We start from the raw sequence: 18438 nt of genomic DNA, 5'->3' as shown, positions 1-18438 counted from the left end.
AGCCATTGAGTTTCATTAAATTATGCTCTCAATATTATATAGTTTTGATGATAAGTATAAACATGTGTGGAGACAGGTATGTACTTTATTTTATCACTTATACATCTATAAAGATAGTTATTTCAGTAGTCAGACAAGATAGTATTAAAAGAAGGGGAAATATTTGTGTTAATTTCCATGAACTTGGCATTTATAAGTATTCGTATTTTCAAGCTCCGTTTGGAAATTTTTCGGGGAGGCCTAAATTCAGTGGTGGAAATCCTGAGACTGATGCATTTAATAACAGCTGTATTTGCCCAATGTACGATATGGGTCTGTAGTTACACCAATGACTAAATATAAAGAGGACAGGCCTCAAAAGTTAGCTATATGAATAAGTTATATTTATGTTAGGGAAATCGACGCAGAATTGTCAATATATATGTCTATCTCTTTTACTCAAAGCTTATTTGGAACGCAACAAAAAAAGACAAAAATAATTGCTTTCTTCGCATATGGCACTATTTCGTTTACTTCAACACACTGGGACCGCCTTGCGGCAGAAACGCCATTTTGTGCTGGACAGTCGGCAAGTACATGTAGTGTCAGACGATGTAAACAAATCTTCATAAATATTGAATTTAAAGTAATATAATCATATTCTCAATTGTTCAGTGTGTTTATTAGTGTATTTGTTAAGTTTCGAAAATGACTCAGTGTTGTGTGAAAGGATGCAAATCGAATTCACGCAAGAAAGACCCCGAAATATATTTTCATAGGTTAGTAACTGTTTTTACCGAAAATTAGCAAATATCTTTGTATAATTACTTTTTGGATGTGTCTTTATCAATTAAAATGATATGTGGATCTGGTTTGTTAAGCTTTGGACCCTTTTAGGCGTGATTTATACACATTAAAATCATTATGTTTGTTTACACACGAGCTTAGGGATGGGTGGGTGGATTTGTTTAGAAATTATTGATATCGATATTTTAACAGACGCCCGTTTATCAGTTACGGTTTTTGTCTTTGAAAGAATGTTAGAGCACACATCAATATTGTATTATTCAGAAGGACAAACTAAGTGAAATTAGAATATTTTTTTAAGATAACCAAAAAATTTAAAAACCAAGGCAAAATGAATTGAGAATATTGAGCGACGTGATTGGAATCCTACACCAAATACATATTTCTTTACATTTTGAGAAGATATGCATAAACCACACGTTTAATTAACGCGAGTAAAGATAACTGTTTTCCAACAATATTCGCGATAAGTAAAATAGTAATGATTATTATACTTCACCTAATAAGTAGTAATATTACTTTAATATATTGCTATGAATAAAATTAGAATTGTTACATAAAAGAATAGATAAACATAAAAGAAACAACATAAAGATGAAATGTAAGATATATTTTTACAATTGGCGGTCTTATGTTTCGAGCAACCTTTGCATGCACGGAAATAGATACATAATCATATTGTTGTTATTGCATTATTATAATTGATTATCTTAACCACCATTTTTACGGTCATTGATTTTAGTTTGCTGAACCATAGTTATGTTTCTCGATCAAAGAGCATAATAATAAAATAAAATAAAACCAACCAAATAATTGCTGGCTACGCTATCTTATTCCATTTATCATGTATTAAATAAATATCTTAATCTGTAACTTAAATTTTTAGCAAGGAATAGTGCAACATACAAATATAGATCAAACACAACTGGATGTTTGTCACAACAGGTACTGCTTTGTTTAACAATTGTTACTTATAAATCAGTTTCAGTTTGTTTGTTTACATTATGATTTGTTATATTTATATTATGGTAGTTCCTAACCCCTTTCGTATTTGATCTTTTTGGGGCTTGTTTGTCTCTCTTAATTCTTCGATGTCGATACAAAATTTTCGGTACTAGCATATCACTATTGTAAGGGGCGGAGTCGGCACCATTTTGTTCATGAAATGTGCCGCATGTCACGTGACCATATTACCCATCCTCTATACTTCTTTTATCATTGAGTTACACGTAGAGACACTGTGTGACAGGCGTTTGCTGCATTTGACATTTTAAGGCTGAAGCAGGCATACTAGTGGTAATTTGTCAAATTAACGATACAATATCCACATTATAAAAATTAAAACGACCAACGTTAAGATATTGCAGAAATATGATGTTTCATTCTTTTCCTATGTTTTATAAATTTCGCGTACGCTTCAAAAAATACGGTTAGTGCGCCGTTTTGCTAGAGGGAGCACCTTAAATTACAGAAAGAGTTCTTTATACGCATATGGAACCGTCGACACGTGTCCTTGCAAATGGATTCTGACATTATACACAGTTTTAATTAAAAACAATTTGCAGACGTTGGCCACCGCAGCGTCATGTTTTCTGCCGCTGAACGGAGGTCTGATTTTCGGATTATCGGCTGTATTGCTGCCACAATTAGAAAACGATGATACCTTTTCCTACGACAAGGAATATGACTCTTGGATAGGTAAACTAAATTTATGTTAAACTATTTAATTACTTTTTTCTTTTTATTGCTATATATGACGAGACGCTTGCCGTTGGTCTGATGGTAAGCGATACGCCCGCCCGTAAACAGTAGAAACACCAACCCACACCTAGAATTATAAAGTATTATTTGGTAATCCACTGCGCTCGCCAACATGAGACATGAGATGATAAGTATCATTATGTCCAGTAGTTACACTGGCTACAATGTCCTTCAAACCGGAACACAACAGTGATTACACTCTGCTGCTTGGTAACAGAAATAGTAATTGCGGTAGTACTTACTCAGGCGCACTCTCACATATGAGAGACCTAAGACCAGTAAATGTCCTACTTAAAAAAAAAATAAGTGCTGTTGGGTTTTTCGGCTCAGCCTTGAGCCTGTCCGATATGCCGATAGGCTCACTTTTGCTCCGGAGTCTGGAATTTGTGCCTAATATGGCGATAGGCTCGCTCCCTCCTATATCATGGGAAAGTGGGTACCCTAGCTGCACCATTCCCCTTCGGGGTAAAGGCGTGATCTGTGTGTTTGTTTTGTAAAGATGTGAAGATGTGGGCTAATCACGTATAGACTGTTAAATAAGTTTGGATAGTACTTATCACACCTTGGACAAATCTCTATTTGTCGACTGGGACTGACGAGCCTCGGCTCATCAGTCCCGGTAATGCGGTCCAGTAAAATAATTGGAGCGTGAAATTGTTTAAATAACTTAATTTCAAACTTATATTGATAAAAAGTTTCCTTTTTCGTGTTTATTTTTATAATAATAGCTGATGGTCAAACTAAGTACAATTTTAAAACGTCTCGAAATTTTATTGCAAAATATGATTATAAATCTAGGCATCAATCAGTACGATTATAATTATAATTAGATTTCTTGATCAATTGTTTACGTTTCGAATAATCGTTTTAACACTTAAATTCCTGTATGTTGCATTATGTTTCAGCATCCATAAGTATTCTCTCCATGATCCTCGGATGCCTGGGCTGTGGTGTTATACTTGACTACTTCGGAAGAAAAGCAAGCCATACCATTATGAACATACCCGCCATTGTCGGCTGGCTTTGCATCGCCTTTGGCAACAACAACACACTAATCCTCGTTGGTAGATTCCTCACTGGAATCTGCAGTGGTGTCAGTCGACCGGTATCTTTGGTATACATCGGAGAAATTTCTGACCCGAAATTAAGAAGTATATGCCTCCTCATGCCAGCTTTGATAACGAATGCTGGCGTGATTATAATTCACGTGATCGGAAAATATTTCCACTGGAGAATAAGTTGTTTCTTATGCGTCATACCTTCTGTTTTGTGTGTTGTATCTTTCATATTTCTTAAAGATAGCCCATTATGGCTGATATCAAGGGGAAGGGTGGAAGAAGGGATGGTGGCTTTTACGTGGTTTAGGGGAGAGGACGAGAAAGCTGTTAAGGAGCTAGAAAACGTTTTAGACAAACGTAGAGAGAACTCTGACGAATATTGTAAAATTGTAAGAGAATTGCTTTCGGATCGAACGTTGTTGAAGCCTTTTGTTACTGTTTTCTTTCTGATGCTATGCACGCAGTCTTCGGGTGTAAATGTTTTGCCGTTTTACGCTGAGAATATATTCAACGAGACATTTTCTGGCAAAGTAGATGGCTACACGTTGATGATAGTGTCAGACATATTAAGAGCTGTTGGAACGTTAACAGTATGCGTGTTTGCAAAAGTATTGCCAAAAAAGAAAACGTTTTTAACATGTTGTTTTGGGGTAATCGCTTCTCTCGGTGCACTATTGTTATTATATTTTTTTAATACCGGTGATATTTGGGCACCTTTCGTTTTCTTTGTATTCTTTATTATTTTCGGAGGCGTTGTGATAACTTTGGGTTGGACTTTTATGCCTGAGATACTACCAAATAATGTTCGTGGTATAGGCACAGCGATAGCTTCAGCTATCGGATATATTGTGCTGTTCACTATCGTCAAAGTATTGCCAGATGTTTTGGAAAAGTACGGGGAAGCAGCATTGTATGCTTCCTTTGCTGTTTCAATATTAATATGTTCGACAGTATTAAGTTTTATTTTACCAGAGACTAAGGATAGAACATTACAGTCTATCGAAAATGACTATACTGAATGTAGTTTTAATACTAAATTGTAGACAAATGTTATTTGTTATGTAAACAAAGATGTGCTAATCGTAATGTATGTTAAAAGTATTATTTACCAAAACAACGGTGGTGTTTTTATTCCTCACTTCACATTACGACAGTGACAAATGCGTGTTGATGCTGAAAATAATTTATGTTTGCTTTGAAGTTGTACGAGAAACAGAAATTGCCATATAATAAGTACTTTTTGTGATTCAGAAAATAAATTTGTAGTTTTATAATAGCTTCATAATAATTTTAGTAATTGTAGAAGTGTCATAAGAAATATTTCGAGTGTCATTGAAGAAATGTAATAAAAAATATGTTAAACATATATGTAGTAACTTATGGGAATTAACGATGTTGAAATGTTTGAATTATTGGACTGATTAATGGATCAGTATAGGATTCTTAAAAAAGACACAAAAAGATATAAAATGTTATATTAAAAATATAATAAAAATGTTACATAAAAAGCAGTCTCATATGGGAATAACATTGCGTGACATCGCGTGATTCCTTCACTTCTCCTGTTTAGGAGATTCGTCAACAATTTCCTTCCTCACTGGTCCAGTGTGTGTGATAGGCACTGCTCTTTCACCCTTAAGCATATCCGCCTTCCTCGGAGCAATGACAGTCAGCACACCATCAGACGAGAGCTTAGATTCGACGCAATCAGGGTTACTGTCCTCGGGCAACTTGAATCTCCTCACAAACTGCCTAGAGATGAAACCATGTTCGTCTTGCTTCTCTTCATGCTTGCCTTCAATCACAATGTATCCATTAGCGATCTTGACAGTTATTTCATCGGGCGCGAAGTGCTGGACGTCCACGTTGATCTGCCATTTGTCTTTATCAGCCTTGATTGAGGAACCGGCGTCTTTAGGCCACCAGGGCTTGAGGCGAGGGATTACTGGGCTGGTAGCGGCATTGACAAGGTCTTCGGGTGTAATGGCAAGGCCGAAGTTCTGGTCGAGGAGGCGCCGGGGCCAACGAGGCTCGTAGTCGAAGAAGTAAGGCAAGAGAGACATGTTGCTTGTTTCACGTTTGGTTTGTGTGTGAGGTAACGCGCGTCGAACCCGCTTATATATAGCGAGAGGCGGTGCGTCACTGCTGGCACCAACTTCAGACGTATTTAGAACGTGTTAGAATTTTCTGGATGCAATCTATGGATATAACGGTGCTGGTACATTAATTGCTAGTGAATTCGGTGTTTTAGTAAACATCCGTGATTTGATATCAATGAGAAGTAAACATTTCGTGTTTCATTTATCGATTAATGTATGTATCAAACAGAATTTAGTGTAATATTTTTAAGAATATTTTAAATTTAGTATAACTGATAACACAAGTCGACAAAAAAAAATTTTTTTTTGAGTTTCAGTTAGATAATGCTTGAATTCTGATTCCAAACATCGAAAAACACTCGGATATCCATTTTTAACTTTTAAAGTTTGCTTTTGTCTGATTTATGCTGACAAGTACGTTTTGAAGATTTTAATTGATTCTCATGAGCAATAGGCGGTAGCATTTTGATCATTTTAATTGCAAATTGTGAATTATGTCTGAACGGCAGTAGTGAGTGTTTACTTGTCTATTACTATTTAAAAAAAAGTATATTTGAGTTGTAACAACCGACTTTTATGTCGTACTTGGTTAGAAAATGGCACCAAGAAAGTGTAAACAGGATGTTGATTAATTCTGTTTTATTTGCGGTGAATTTAAAGTAGTTAAAGTTACTCTTTTCCGAGCGTACTGTACTTCGTTCTACACATGCAGCCTGTGGGCCGATTATACGCGAAAGGCTTATAACGCCCTTCGTGTACAATATCGATACCGGAAATTTCAATAGTCGTAAGGGACAAACCATGACTTTTCAGGAGAGCCAAAAAACATATTTTTTTGTCTTAAATTCGTTGTAACTTTTTCATTTGTAATCGGATTTTAAAAGTGTCTAGGGACCCCTGATCTATTTTTTTGTGCTCTTTCTATTAGCTTTATCCAAATTAACGTAGGTCCACTACTTTCAAAGATAGATGTCCCTTACATCCCACCAAAAATGAATAAAACGCCTATACACCCTTAGCTTAGTAAGGTTGCATTGGTTGTAAAAGACATTTTTACACAAATTATACGAGCGTTTTAGGTAATAAATGTCACATTACCTAAATGTGAAGGGTAATAGAAGGTCCAAACTTATAAAATTTTAAGAAATAAAACCCTTACTACATTTTTATTGTCTTTTTATTAGAGTAAATCGAATAAAAAAAATAACATTCGAAGAACAAATCCAAGTCTTATAATGAAAAATAATGTTCCTGTATAAAAAAAAAAATTAAAAAAAATCCTAATCCAGTATTTGGTACAAACTCATAATATTTTTTCATATTTTCTAAAATAATCTCAAGTATCAAAATAATAAAAATTTTAAATATATGTCTATCATAAAAACAATTATGACTAGTAACATAATACACAAACAATATTAATTATAAATCAATGGAGTTTCTGGCACACTTTACCCATATTTGGTAACAAAAGATCAAATACTCTAAAGTATGAAAATACTTATTCATCGTCCTTAACCTCCTCCGCATTAGTCTCGGGAAGAGCATCTCTACCGAAAGCCAAAAACGGTGGCTCTAGGTATTCCTTGTGAATTCGCTTCGGTATAATTGAATTATTGCATAACTTTTTTAAATCATTAAATTTATCTACTGATATAGGAAGACGATTTCCATACAATGTCGGCAAAACTATGTTCTTGGGATCTTGGTTTTCTACAACTTCAGCAATTGTTTTTTCGTCTTTTCCTTTCTTTATCTTTTATCTTTTACCTTGAAATTTCCCATTACTAAAAAATCCTTCTTCTTCTCTCACCTAAGGCTATTATTTGGGGATTTTCATCTTCTTTCATAGAATACTTCACTTCTGCAATTTTATCTTTATGATTGTTCAAAGTCACTGTTCGTATCTTTTTTAAATGTGTTTTTGAGTAATTTCAGTGAAAATTTTAGACATCATATTATGTTCTGTTCTGAAATTATGTTTAGAAATGTTCCAAAATATTTATTTGGTATGGTTTTGTCCGTTTTCTTACCGATACTGCGTATGCTGGCTAGCTTGGAGTCCAAATGATAATTCGCTTGGTCTCCCGTTCAATAACGGCATACATAGAATCAATTGGCATGTATTGATGCTTAGGTAATTAATAATATATCTGTACTCCTTGAATATTGACAGTAATTTTCAAAAAATGACTGATTGCGGTTAGTAGGTATTATTTAGTTTCTATTCTTCCCGGGCAAGAATCGCAATATAATAAACATTTTCGATGGAGCGGTTAATAATTTCAAGAAGGAATTCACAAACACAAGTGGCAATGTCGTTACCTCCACGTTTATCACGTCTATCACTCTCTCTCTCTACAAGAAACAATGTCCAATGTTAGTTTGGCTCTCATAGAATGTATGTGCAGTTATAAACGGCATATTTTCTGGAGTAGTATAGAACCATACTCTCCCCATAATATGGGGTAGTAAGCACTTCGTGATAACCAACAATTACAGTTAGTATATCTCTGAGATTAAATTCTGTGATCAAGTGAATATTAAATCTTTGATAGCTACCTTTTTTCTCCGCAAATAAAAATCAATTTCCTTTTTTTCGTCCTTTCTTAATATATCTTCGTTTTCTTTTTTGTGCAGAGTATGCACTTGTCCTATTTTGGCGTATGGAAACGTATATTATAATTATTATTAAATATAGCAATGAATACTTTCTTACTCATATGAATTTAGAATTTTCTGGACAGTTTTCTAGATAGATTCTAGAGAAATGTGTGATATTTCTATATTTTTGTGCCAATAAAAGACATTAACTATTCTTCTGGCATTAGTGCGATGAAACTACACATAGTGTTTTAAAAGAGCCAAAATAAGCTGTTGCTTCTTCACTATAATATTGGTGCTTTACGTCTCTTTAGATCCTTCACCTTTATTTATATAATATTCTTATGTTAGGCTTCTTCTGCTTTCTACTAGTTTAGCATTTTTATCTCTTAGTAATGCTTGGTTATTTACATCTTACAATCTAATCTCGCCGGCATCGTGGTTCAAAAAATGCTCAAATAACCTTTGTCTTTTATTTTATGATATTTCATAGCATTTATCTGGTAAATACGAATTTTCTATAATATTTTTTTCTTCTCTTACTTGATCTAATTTAATTTCATTTTCAATCAATTTCAACTCAGTCCAGCATCCTTGCGTTTTTTTTATGTAATTTAACTTTGTTTGGTATTCTTAAGCACATATTTAATGATTGACTTAGTTCTTAATCACTTCGTTTTATTTTTTCGTTATTTGCATGTTTTTGGTGAACCAGACTCCAGAGCTGCCTAAAGAATAGTCTTCGTCGACAGAAAGAAAATCAACGTGAAATTAAAATGTTTTTGTTGCACCTTTTTTTAGTAGTAGTTATAAATTCGACATCAATCGAGCTATTTACTTTGGGTGTTGAATCACACCATGAAGAGTGACCGGGAGCAAGGCAGAAGCCGATGTGTTGTGTAGGCGGATACTTGTTACTGCCAAGTGTCTGAACGTAGTTTTTCCTCCTGGAAACTTTCCCTAATCCCAAGTGTCGATCTTTGAAACAGATTCAATTTGATAACAACCAATGGTACGCATAGATAAAATGATGTTGGTATGTAAAATAATGTGGGAAGCTCTATCAATATAAGGTTCCGATAAAAGCACAGAGCCTACAAGCTGATGAAATCTTAGAGGTTTAACAACAATAACAACTGTCTCGCAAAACAGTTCTCGCTGCCGCTTCGGTAATATTAGATGCAACTGCAGCATAGAGCCCTCCTTGATGCCAAAGGATCTCTAAATAATTGCCTCCGATACCCGTGATTTAAGGTCGTAACGGACATAAAAAAAAAATTAGACCTTTAAGCCCTTATTAAATTACGACATATATAATTGTTAACCGGGTCGTAACGGACAATAATAAGTAAGGTTACAAATATGACCAACTTGTTTTTAATATTGGAAAAAAAATTAAGGATGTAAATCCACTTTGCAATATAGTGGTCCAAAGTTACCTAGGTTATTTGGAAAAATGTACCTTAAGCCAGCTTGAAGTATTTACATGTCTCATAAGACCTATTTTCTCAAATATTTAGCTTCAAAATATCAAATTTGTCAGGGCGTAAGGGATTTTTTTTTAAAGATAGAATTATTTCATATATACCAATCGATAGAGCTCGAAAAGCCGATTCCGGCAATATATATAACTCATTTTCGCCAAAATGTCCCTTACGCCAATTGAAATTTCCGGTATCGATATAATAACGCGTTCAGAGTGCTGTTGGGGTTGCCCCGATACTGCAGTGCATCAGGGATGTTTGCAGAGGCACGCGTAGATTGCTTTTACGCCACGATGCGCAAACGTTGTGGGTCACTGGTGCGCAGGGTGAGGGTCAGCACCAATAGCATTTTGAACATGTTTGCAAATAGGCTAGACTGTGCCTACGTGAATCACTGCTGCAGGAGGCATGCTCCGATATGAGGAGAGCAGTAGTGGACGCATTATTGTTTATCGCCTCATAATTATCTTACTAATATAAATATAAGTATTGTTTTACTAACCCCAAATGAGTCTGTGTTACTTGATGAATAATAATAAATAAATAAATAAATAAAATAAAATAAATAAATTAAAGTAAGAAGCAAAAAATTTGCTTTGGCAACGATTTTGTAGCATTGCGAAGCCTATGAGGCTTATTATAACCTCAAAATACGGAATCAAGATAAGAAATGGGTGCCTCACGGTGCTTGTGTTAATTTCAAATTGGAAAATATAATGTGAAAGTGAAACCAATAGTAGAGCCTAAATAAATATTGATGCTACCGTTACATATAAAGTTAGGGCTAATGAAGCAATTTGTGTAAGTTCTAGATCATAATTCTGAAGCTATTGAATATTTAAAGAGATTTTTTCCCAAATTATTTGAAGCTACAGTTAAAACTGGTATTTTCGTTGGACCACAAATAAAACAAATAATGCGCAGCAATGATTTAACAAAATTCCTTATTGCTCATGAAAAATAATCCTGGAAGCGTCTGAAAGCAGTAGTCAATGGTTTTTTTGGAAATCACAGAGTCGACAATTATGAAGAGTTCATTGAAACTATGCTTGAAAGTTTTAAATTGATGGGCTGCAGAATGTCCCATAAACTCCATATGCTACATGCTCACCTGGACAATTTTAAAGATAATATGAGTGCCTATTCAGAGGAGCAGGGAGAACGTTTTTACCAAGATGTGATGGACTTTGAACGACATTACCAAGGGCAGTACAACGAGAGTATGATGGGAGATTACATTTGGGGATTAATACGCACACAACATAAAAGATCCATTAAAAAAAATACATTTTTGAACATGATTTTTTGTTATTTTCTATTTGTTTGCTATTATTAGTCATAATTCTTGTATAAAAAAGACTTTGATGTTCAATAAACACTTTTTTATCGTAATTTTAAATAAAATTACAGAGAAAGTATAAAAATTTGTATGTGTTTTTTGAAACTCAGTAAAATTGCTCTAGTTTCTACAAAAGCAAACTTTGATCGGAACAGTTATTTTTTTATTTATTTGTAACATAGGAGAAACCAAAATGTCACATTCAGGAGCCAGACTAAAAAATCGTGTTGACCGGTGTAATAAACAACTAGACTCTATTGCAGTTCACACTTACGTAATTTTTCGAGATACTTACGAGATATTTGTTCAAATAATGTTACTTTATTCTAAAAGTGGAAATTTCCGAATACTATTTATTTTAGATTCATACACTCATACATCGTAGAAAATGTGTTTTGGATATAATTTGTTTTATTTCAAGACGTTCTAGGTTCGAATCGGTTGGGAAATATTTTGGAGTTGTACATATAACAAGACTTGTCCAAAGACTATAGGCGTCCAAACGCATACTCCAAAAGTATACTTGCAAAAAAAAGGCCAATTCCTTATTGCAACACACTTAAGGACTAATTTGCTACGTCGAATCCATGAGAGTAAAATAACGACTAAAAGCTAGTAAATAGAAAAGAATATGTAATCGCCAATATCAATAATTCCTTATATTTACGGGAATATAAGAAACTTTTTGTCACTGACTTTTTGGATGACCAACACATCAACCCCCGTGATCATGAAGTTCATGTAACATTGACTTTTCGAACCAACACCTCAATGCTCTCCGTGATCATAAAAACTGCAGTTTTCGAAACGTCTTGAGAAAATTATAATAAAATCGCAATAAAATCAGTATCAATAATTTTGTCTATGTTGGCCCTCAAAATCTTAAGTCAGTGTATGCGGACCTCATTCCAGTTGTATCATAAAGCTTGATGCTGCAAAGACGCGGTAAGTTTATTGTTTACAACACTTTAAGATGACTAATTTTATCAGCTCTTAATGTCTTTATTCGTGTGAGACAAACTGCCACGGCGGCGTAATTGTGCTACGTAGTGCGCCCACCGCTCTGAGGTCTCGTATTCGAATTCCAGGTTAGGCAGTGATATTGGGTTTTTTGTTCAGTCAGCCTGGAATCTGAAATTTGCGCTCGGTGTGATAGGATCGGTCTCTATTATGTCGTGGGACGGAATACACTTGGCGAAAACTTTTACACTTCCGCCTATACCTTTGGGGATAAGACCGTGATGAAGTAATGGTTTATATATTTATCGAGGAAAGCTATATGCTATATGATGTAATTATAAATTGAAATGATAAATAGCAATATCTTATAACAGACATATTATCAAATAACAGGATTTCTTAAGTCATGGAATATGAATTGCGCCCTAGTCATGAGCCATACGATTGCTAAACATTATATCCCAGAACATGGATATATTTGTGTGCAAGCTGCAGGAATTCGCAGAAATGGTCCACAGTTGTATTGAAACCATTTGTTCAAATTAATACTTACTTTGTATAACTTCGCTTTAAAATTTTAACTGTTATGGTGTTATATATGTAAAAAATAATAAATAAATGTTCAGAAGTTTGGAGTCGAAAAATAGTTAAAATTAGGCTAGATGTTACGTCGTTTCTCTATGTCTCTAATGCGCCAAAGATGACCACCGTGGAGTTTTAGTATTGCCGTGTTATAGTGTTAGGGATTCGGCCCGGTGGTCGCCTGACGTATTCCATCTCTTCGGACGGCTCAACGCCGCGCCGGGTCGTAAGGCACGGTGACCCCAACAAAACCGCTCAGTCCATCCCCGCGAAGGCTGGCGATAGTGGCAATTCACTTTCTCCGCGAAATTAAAAAGAAAGTTATTTATACGATGAATACTTTTTATTTAATAGATTTCGCTCGTGGCTTTGCTCCCGTGAAATTTTTTTTCCGGGTATAAGTTCCAACTTTATATTTACCCGAAATAAAAAATAGCCTATAACGCTCAGGAGTAATATAGTTTCCTATTAGTGAAAAAAATCAAAATCGGTTTAGGCGTTCCTACGATTAGTGCGTTTAGAGTTACAATAGTCTTCAGCTTTATATATTAGAACCGGCTGAAATCAGACTTGAGAAAAAAAAATAGCGATAAATTATAAGGCGTTTAGCTAAGTTCATAACACTCATAGGGCTATTTTAGGAATCTGTGATGAATCCTATGACAGAAATAAACGTTGGTCGGTTGAGGTTTGTTCTATTTTTGATTTCTTCGCCCACGTAATGCGAAGCGCGAATATTTATGTGCCAATATTCTATTTTTAAATTAGTAATCATTCTTTATGTTAGAAACTGATTCAACGATAAAAAAATGTGGGAGTTTGGAAGGTATTTTTAACAATTGTAAATGTTTTTTTTATTCAGTTGGCACCGTTATTCTATTTTTAGTACGTGAACATGTAAACATGTTTACTCGTAACCTGGTTACATGTAGAGCCCTATCACACATTACAGAGTTCAAAGTCCAAGCGTAACACACACACGCCTTTTGTGCCTGAAAGGGTAGGCAGAGGCGCAACCAGAGCACCAACTTTTCGCCATGTATTCCATCGTATTTAATAATGGGGGCGAACCTGCAGCACATATTCGACTCGAATTAGATTAGATAAATTGATTTTTTTTTTAAGGACCATTTTCGTAGTTTCAATTTCTCAAAAACTCCTAGTCTTATTTTTTAAAGCAATTAGTCGTACTTAAATCTTTGCATAATCTCCATATTCGTGCGTGGTAAATGTATGAAACGAATGTTCAAGGCCGTTTGTTTAGGGGAGGGTCTTACATTGCATCATAGATGTTTCCTTTTCTGGAAACAGGTATTACACCTTAACACCACGTTAGGTCCCATGTAAAAGGCGAGCTATTAGCTCTTATTGCGTCGTAGGTTCTTATCAGTGGTGAAGGTTGAAGTTTTCCGAAAAGTAAGCCGACACAATATATGTACAAATGCATAGATGCGGCCTGCAAAACGTTCTAATGATAATTAGATTCTACATTACGAAAGGAAAGCCGACAGATATTGAGTTATATGCACCCTTTGCCATTGGCAATTATAGTAATACACAGATACATGTCAATAAACTACAATTGCAAAGGTCTAAGAAACTTAAGACCGCTATTGAAACCACAATAACAGTAGCCGAATACCTCGGTATAATATTATAACCGCATACGAAATGAGGTCGAATGCGCAGTAAGCACGCTGTTGAGATCGATATACCTAGACTGTTACTGCGCCATCGATGACATTCCATTTATACAATCTGTTGAAATTAACTCAAGAAATTATTTTTTATTATTTAAGAAATTATTAATTATTATTTATTTGTCTCGAATTTGTATTTACATATATTTATTCTTTTAATATTTTTATAAGTACATTTATTATATTCTTAGTTACAATTTATGTGTAGCGTATTTAGATCAGGTTTTAGGACTATTATGTAATGCCATTACTTTGTTCACCGCTCAACAGTCATAGACAATATTAAACTAATCCAAATTTTCCAATCCAATCATTGTTCTGAGATCCAATCCAATTTATTTTGTTTGGCTATCAAAATTTTGCCGTTATATACTTTTCTTACTTTCCATATATATTATAAAATAATTGTCTTTGTTTCCTACTTTGACATTGGCAAAATCATCGTTTGTCAACGACGGAACTCCAATCTAAAAATTAAACGCAAAAACTATAACCTCAAACATATATTATATAATAATAATGATTCTGAATCCAATATTCAGGAAACTTAGACCAACATACACATCAATAAAATTCATCAGAAACATGCGACCAATAATCAAAATGGGTAAAGAAAAATTCCAAGTAAGCATAGACGTAAGACAATACAATAAAGACGAAATTCGCGTAAAGGCACGACCTGAATACGTTATAATAGAAGGGAAACAAGAAAAGAAAACAAAAAGGGGATGCGTCATTCGACAATTTGTTAGGAAATTTAAATTACCCGATGGATGCCATCCAGAGGACATGGAAACGAAATTATCCTCAGACGGAATTTTAACTATAACAGCTCGGAGAAGAGTTTATGACACTGGATGTCCTAGTGAAACAATCATTCCTATCAAACTAGCGGATAAGCATGATAAGGATGAATCCATCATACCTGTGAAGGACGATAGTGCTTCTAATAAAGACATCAAAGACAAATCTGATGATAAAAAGCCTTAATATGTTAATAAAAGTTATGTCCCTTAAGAATGAGTTATTGTTTGCGGAAACGATCATGTGTTCATAATGTTATCTAGCTGTCTACAATTTAAAGTGCTTTCAAATAATAGCAGCTTCCTTTCAAAGAATAGCGGCTTCTTTTTGTTGCAAAATTAATGGTGTTCATAAAAAATTCTAGGATGCGTAACTATCAATTAAAAGTACAAGTTACTTGGAAATTAAAACATTTTGGGCGAGCAACATCTCAGTCTACATCAATGTGAAAATTACGCAAATGACTGATGATAATACAAGTTAGTTTATTACAAAAGCCTCTGGAGCTAGACATTTTAATATAACGATCTTATAATCTATATAATCTATACTAATATATAAAGCCAAGAGTTTGTTTGATTGAACGAATTAATCTCAAGAAATACTAAATCTATGATGTATTTCTATTCACAAATAGCACTCCATTACTCCTGAGTGCTATAGGCTATATTTGATTCCAGGAAAATATTTCCCCCGACAAAATTGCTTTGACGCGGCAGAGCAGTGAACCAAAGCTAGTGTTTTTATAAAAGCCATTTGGCAATCACCGTCGGATCTACACAATAAATTAAAGAATTGTGCGCAATTGTCCAAATACTTCCGACTGTAGTAACGTACGGGCTTTGCTCGCGGTATTTTAATATACGACATTTTTAGTTGACTCACTCCATAAATAAAATATTAATTATTGTGGTTGGGTAGTTTTAAGTCATCTCTAAAGCAAATTGCAGTTCATAAATTAATTTGGCTTAGCTTGCATAGCTAAATGAATTACAAATGAAATAGGTAATTTGATAGATAATTTGTAGTCTGTTGGCTCACATGGCATATCAAAGCCATGTGAGCCAAGTTAAATTAGTTTAATTTTTCAGGTTGCACACACAGTAAAATTATCTTTGTCTGGTATCGGTAGAAATGGAGTTTTAATTTTGAAATTTGACTGTTTCCTTTGTATAGTGTTGCGTATTTATAATGAAGAGAATAAGTATTACTATGCCTCTGTATTGTTTAGCGACGAGGGTCGTACGAAAAAAACAAGTTGAGTCATCGAGGAAAGTTTGATTGGTGTGTACTGTGTACCTGCCTCAGTGCCTACCGTGTGTTAATTGTATGTGGCACTCGTAATATGTATTTTTGTGTAAGTGTAATATTATATCCAAGTAGTACATCAAACACAATGTAGGAATGAAATAAAATTTATTAAATTAAATAATTAACATAATCTTAGGAGGTACAGAAAGATTCAGTCTTACATAGCCAATATTTTGGAATTAAAGCAAATATACCGGAGTAAAGCCAGCTTTACTCTTTCTTTCTTCGGTTCCCTCGTTCTGGTCCTTGATCTCCTTGCGAATCGGGCCTGTCTGGGTGATGGGCACCTTCCTCTCGCCCTGGACGGCTTCTGGAACCTTCCGCGGCGCAGTGACGGAGAGCACGCCGTCCGAAGACAGCTTCGACTCCACCGTCTCGGGAGTGCAACCTTCAGGCAGCGCGTACCTCCTCACGAACTGACGAGAGATGTATCCATGCTCGTCTTTCTTTTCCTCATGCTTGCCTTCAACCACGATGTACCCGTCAGCGGTCTTGACAGAGATCTCCTCAGGGGCGAAGTGCTGCACATCCAAATTCACCTGGAACTTGTCTTTGTCGGCCTTGATGCTGGAGCCGATGTCCCGGGTAGCCGCGGCGAGCTGCCTCCAGGGTCTGTAGTAGTCTTCAGAGATGAGCGGCGAGGCCACGGCGGTCAGCAGGCTGTCCGGTGTCAACGCCAGTCAAAATCTTGATCCAGAAGGCGGCTGGGCCAGTGGCTGTGGCGAACACGTGGCATGTCGTAGCCGAGAATGTACGGTAACAGAGACATGTTGATAAATTGAAGGCAGTTGTGAATTGCTATAGAGCGCTTGTAAGCTTGTTATCGCTTGATTGCTTGATTCGAACTCAATGCTCCGATGTGTTCGCCGCGCGTATTTATACGGTTCGCGCGGCGCCATCTAGTGTAGAGTAGAAAATTCTCGAATTACGCCTCTGCTTCGTCATCGCTGCGCGCGCAGACACGCACACAGAGACGCGAATATGTTTCGATGAGTTGCCTAGCGACGGTATTGGATAGAATTTTCGTGAACGTCATTGACCGCCAGCTGACTGAAATTAACAAGGCCGCAGCGCCGGGCGGCGTGCGCTGATGTTTGTAAACAAGTCTAGAAAATGTAAATGATTCACGAGGCATGATAATAATGTTGTAATCATGCGTTTATCGGGAATTTTCTTTGTATGCGATTGCTTTGAAGAATTGGACAATTAAACAGTGACACTTTATAATTTTAAAATTGAACTAGCGTGTAACCACTTCTAAATTAATCATTCATTCCTATTTCATTCATTCATTAATTATTTCACCATCATGTAATAAAATCTGACCTAACTACTTTCACGCAACGTAAAAATCAATAAGTGTCGGGTAGCTATAAAATCTATAAGAAACCTCAAATGTGGTCAACAGTATCAAATACGGCGCCATTTTAGATTACATTTAATAAACACAATATCTTAACCGCAACGGTAATGGATAGGCAAAATCTAGGTCCACATTTGCAAACCTACATTGGATTTTATTGTAGAAATAATGTAGGACTCGTAGGTATACTTAGTAGCCACTAAGTAAGTACTTAAGCATACGGAATATGGTAACATCGGTATTTTATACAGACAATAAATGCATAATTATTCGAGAACAGTGAATATATAAGGAGCTATATTCGAAACTGTGTCGTTGAGACTATTTTCTTTATAAGTACTTATAGATTTTTTTTCAATACTAAGATAAAAGTTAGAAGTACTTATTTAAGTAATTCCAACGGATATTGTAAACAGACCGAATATACATAATATGTAGATGTCAAATTATTAACCTACCTTATTCTTACTAATTTTTATTTGTTTCTGTTGTATTTAAACCTTTTTTACTCTATTTATTTATTGCAAAATCAGCCTGCCGAAATACTTAGAAATAAAAACATATTCACTCGCCAGGTGGTTATTCTA

At 35.2% G+C, this 18438-nt stretch overlaps 3 protein-coding genes across 3 annotated transcripts; 1 reads left to right on the top strand and 2 right to left on the bottom strand.

Annotated features, from left to right (window-relative positions):
* Window positions 1–3438: 3438 nt before the first annotated feature.
* LOC115456042 (facilitated trehalose transporter Tret1-like) lies at window positions 3439–4736 on the top strand. The gene has a single exon (XM_030184900.2). The coding sequence runs from the start codon at window positions 3473–3475 to the stop codon at window positions 4646–4648; it is 1176 nt and encodes a 391-aa protein (XP_030040760.2). The 5' UTR covers window positions 3439–3472; the 3' UTR covers window positions 4649–4736.
* A 328-nt stretch (window positions 4737–5064) lies between these two features.
* LOC115456057 (protein lethal(2)essential for life) lies at window positions 5065–5711 on the bottom strand. The gene has a single exon (XM_030184924.2). It carries the CDS (start codon window positions 5666–5668, stop codon window positions 5159–5161), a length of 510 nt encoding a protein of 169 aa, XP_030040784.1. The 5' UTR covers window positions 5669–5711; the 3' UTR covers window positions 5065–5158.
* A 10865-nt stretch (window positions 5712–16576) lies between these two features.
* LOC115456050 (protein lethal(2)essential for life) lies at window positions 16577–17355 on the bottom strand. The gene is given in 2 exon segments (XM_030184910.2): window positions 16577–17170; window positions 17173–17355. Coding segments are annotated over 2 exon segments (588 nt in total). The 5' UTR covers window positions 17258–17355; the 3' UTR covers window positions 16577–16667.
* Window positions 17356–18438: the final 1083 nt, after the last annotated feature.

The sequence above is a fragment of the Manduca sexta genome, chromosome 3 (genome assembly GCF_014839805.1).
Source record: "Manduca sexta isolate Smith_Timp_Sample1 chromosome 3, JHU_Msex_v1.0, whole genome shotgun sequence".
In the NCBI taxonomy this organism is placed as follows: Eukaryota; Metazoa; Arthropoda; class Insecta; order Lepidoptera; family Sphingidae; genus Manduca; species Manduca sexta.
Note: the sequence above shows the minus strand (reverse complement) of the source record. Positions and strands in the feature narration are given on the sequence as shown.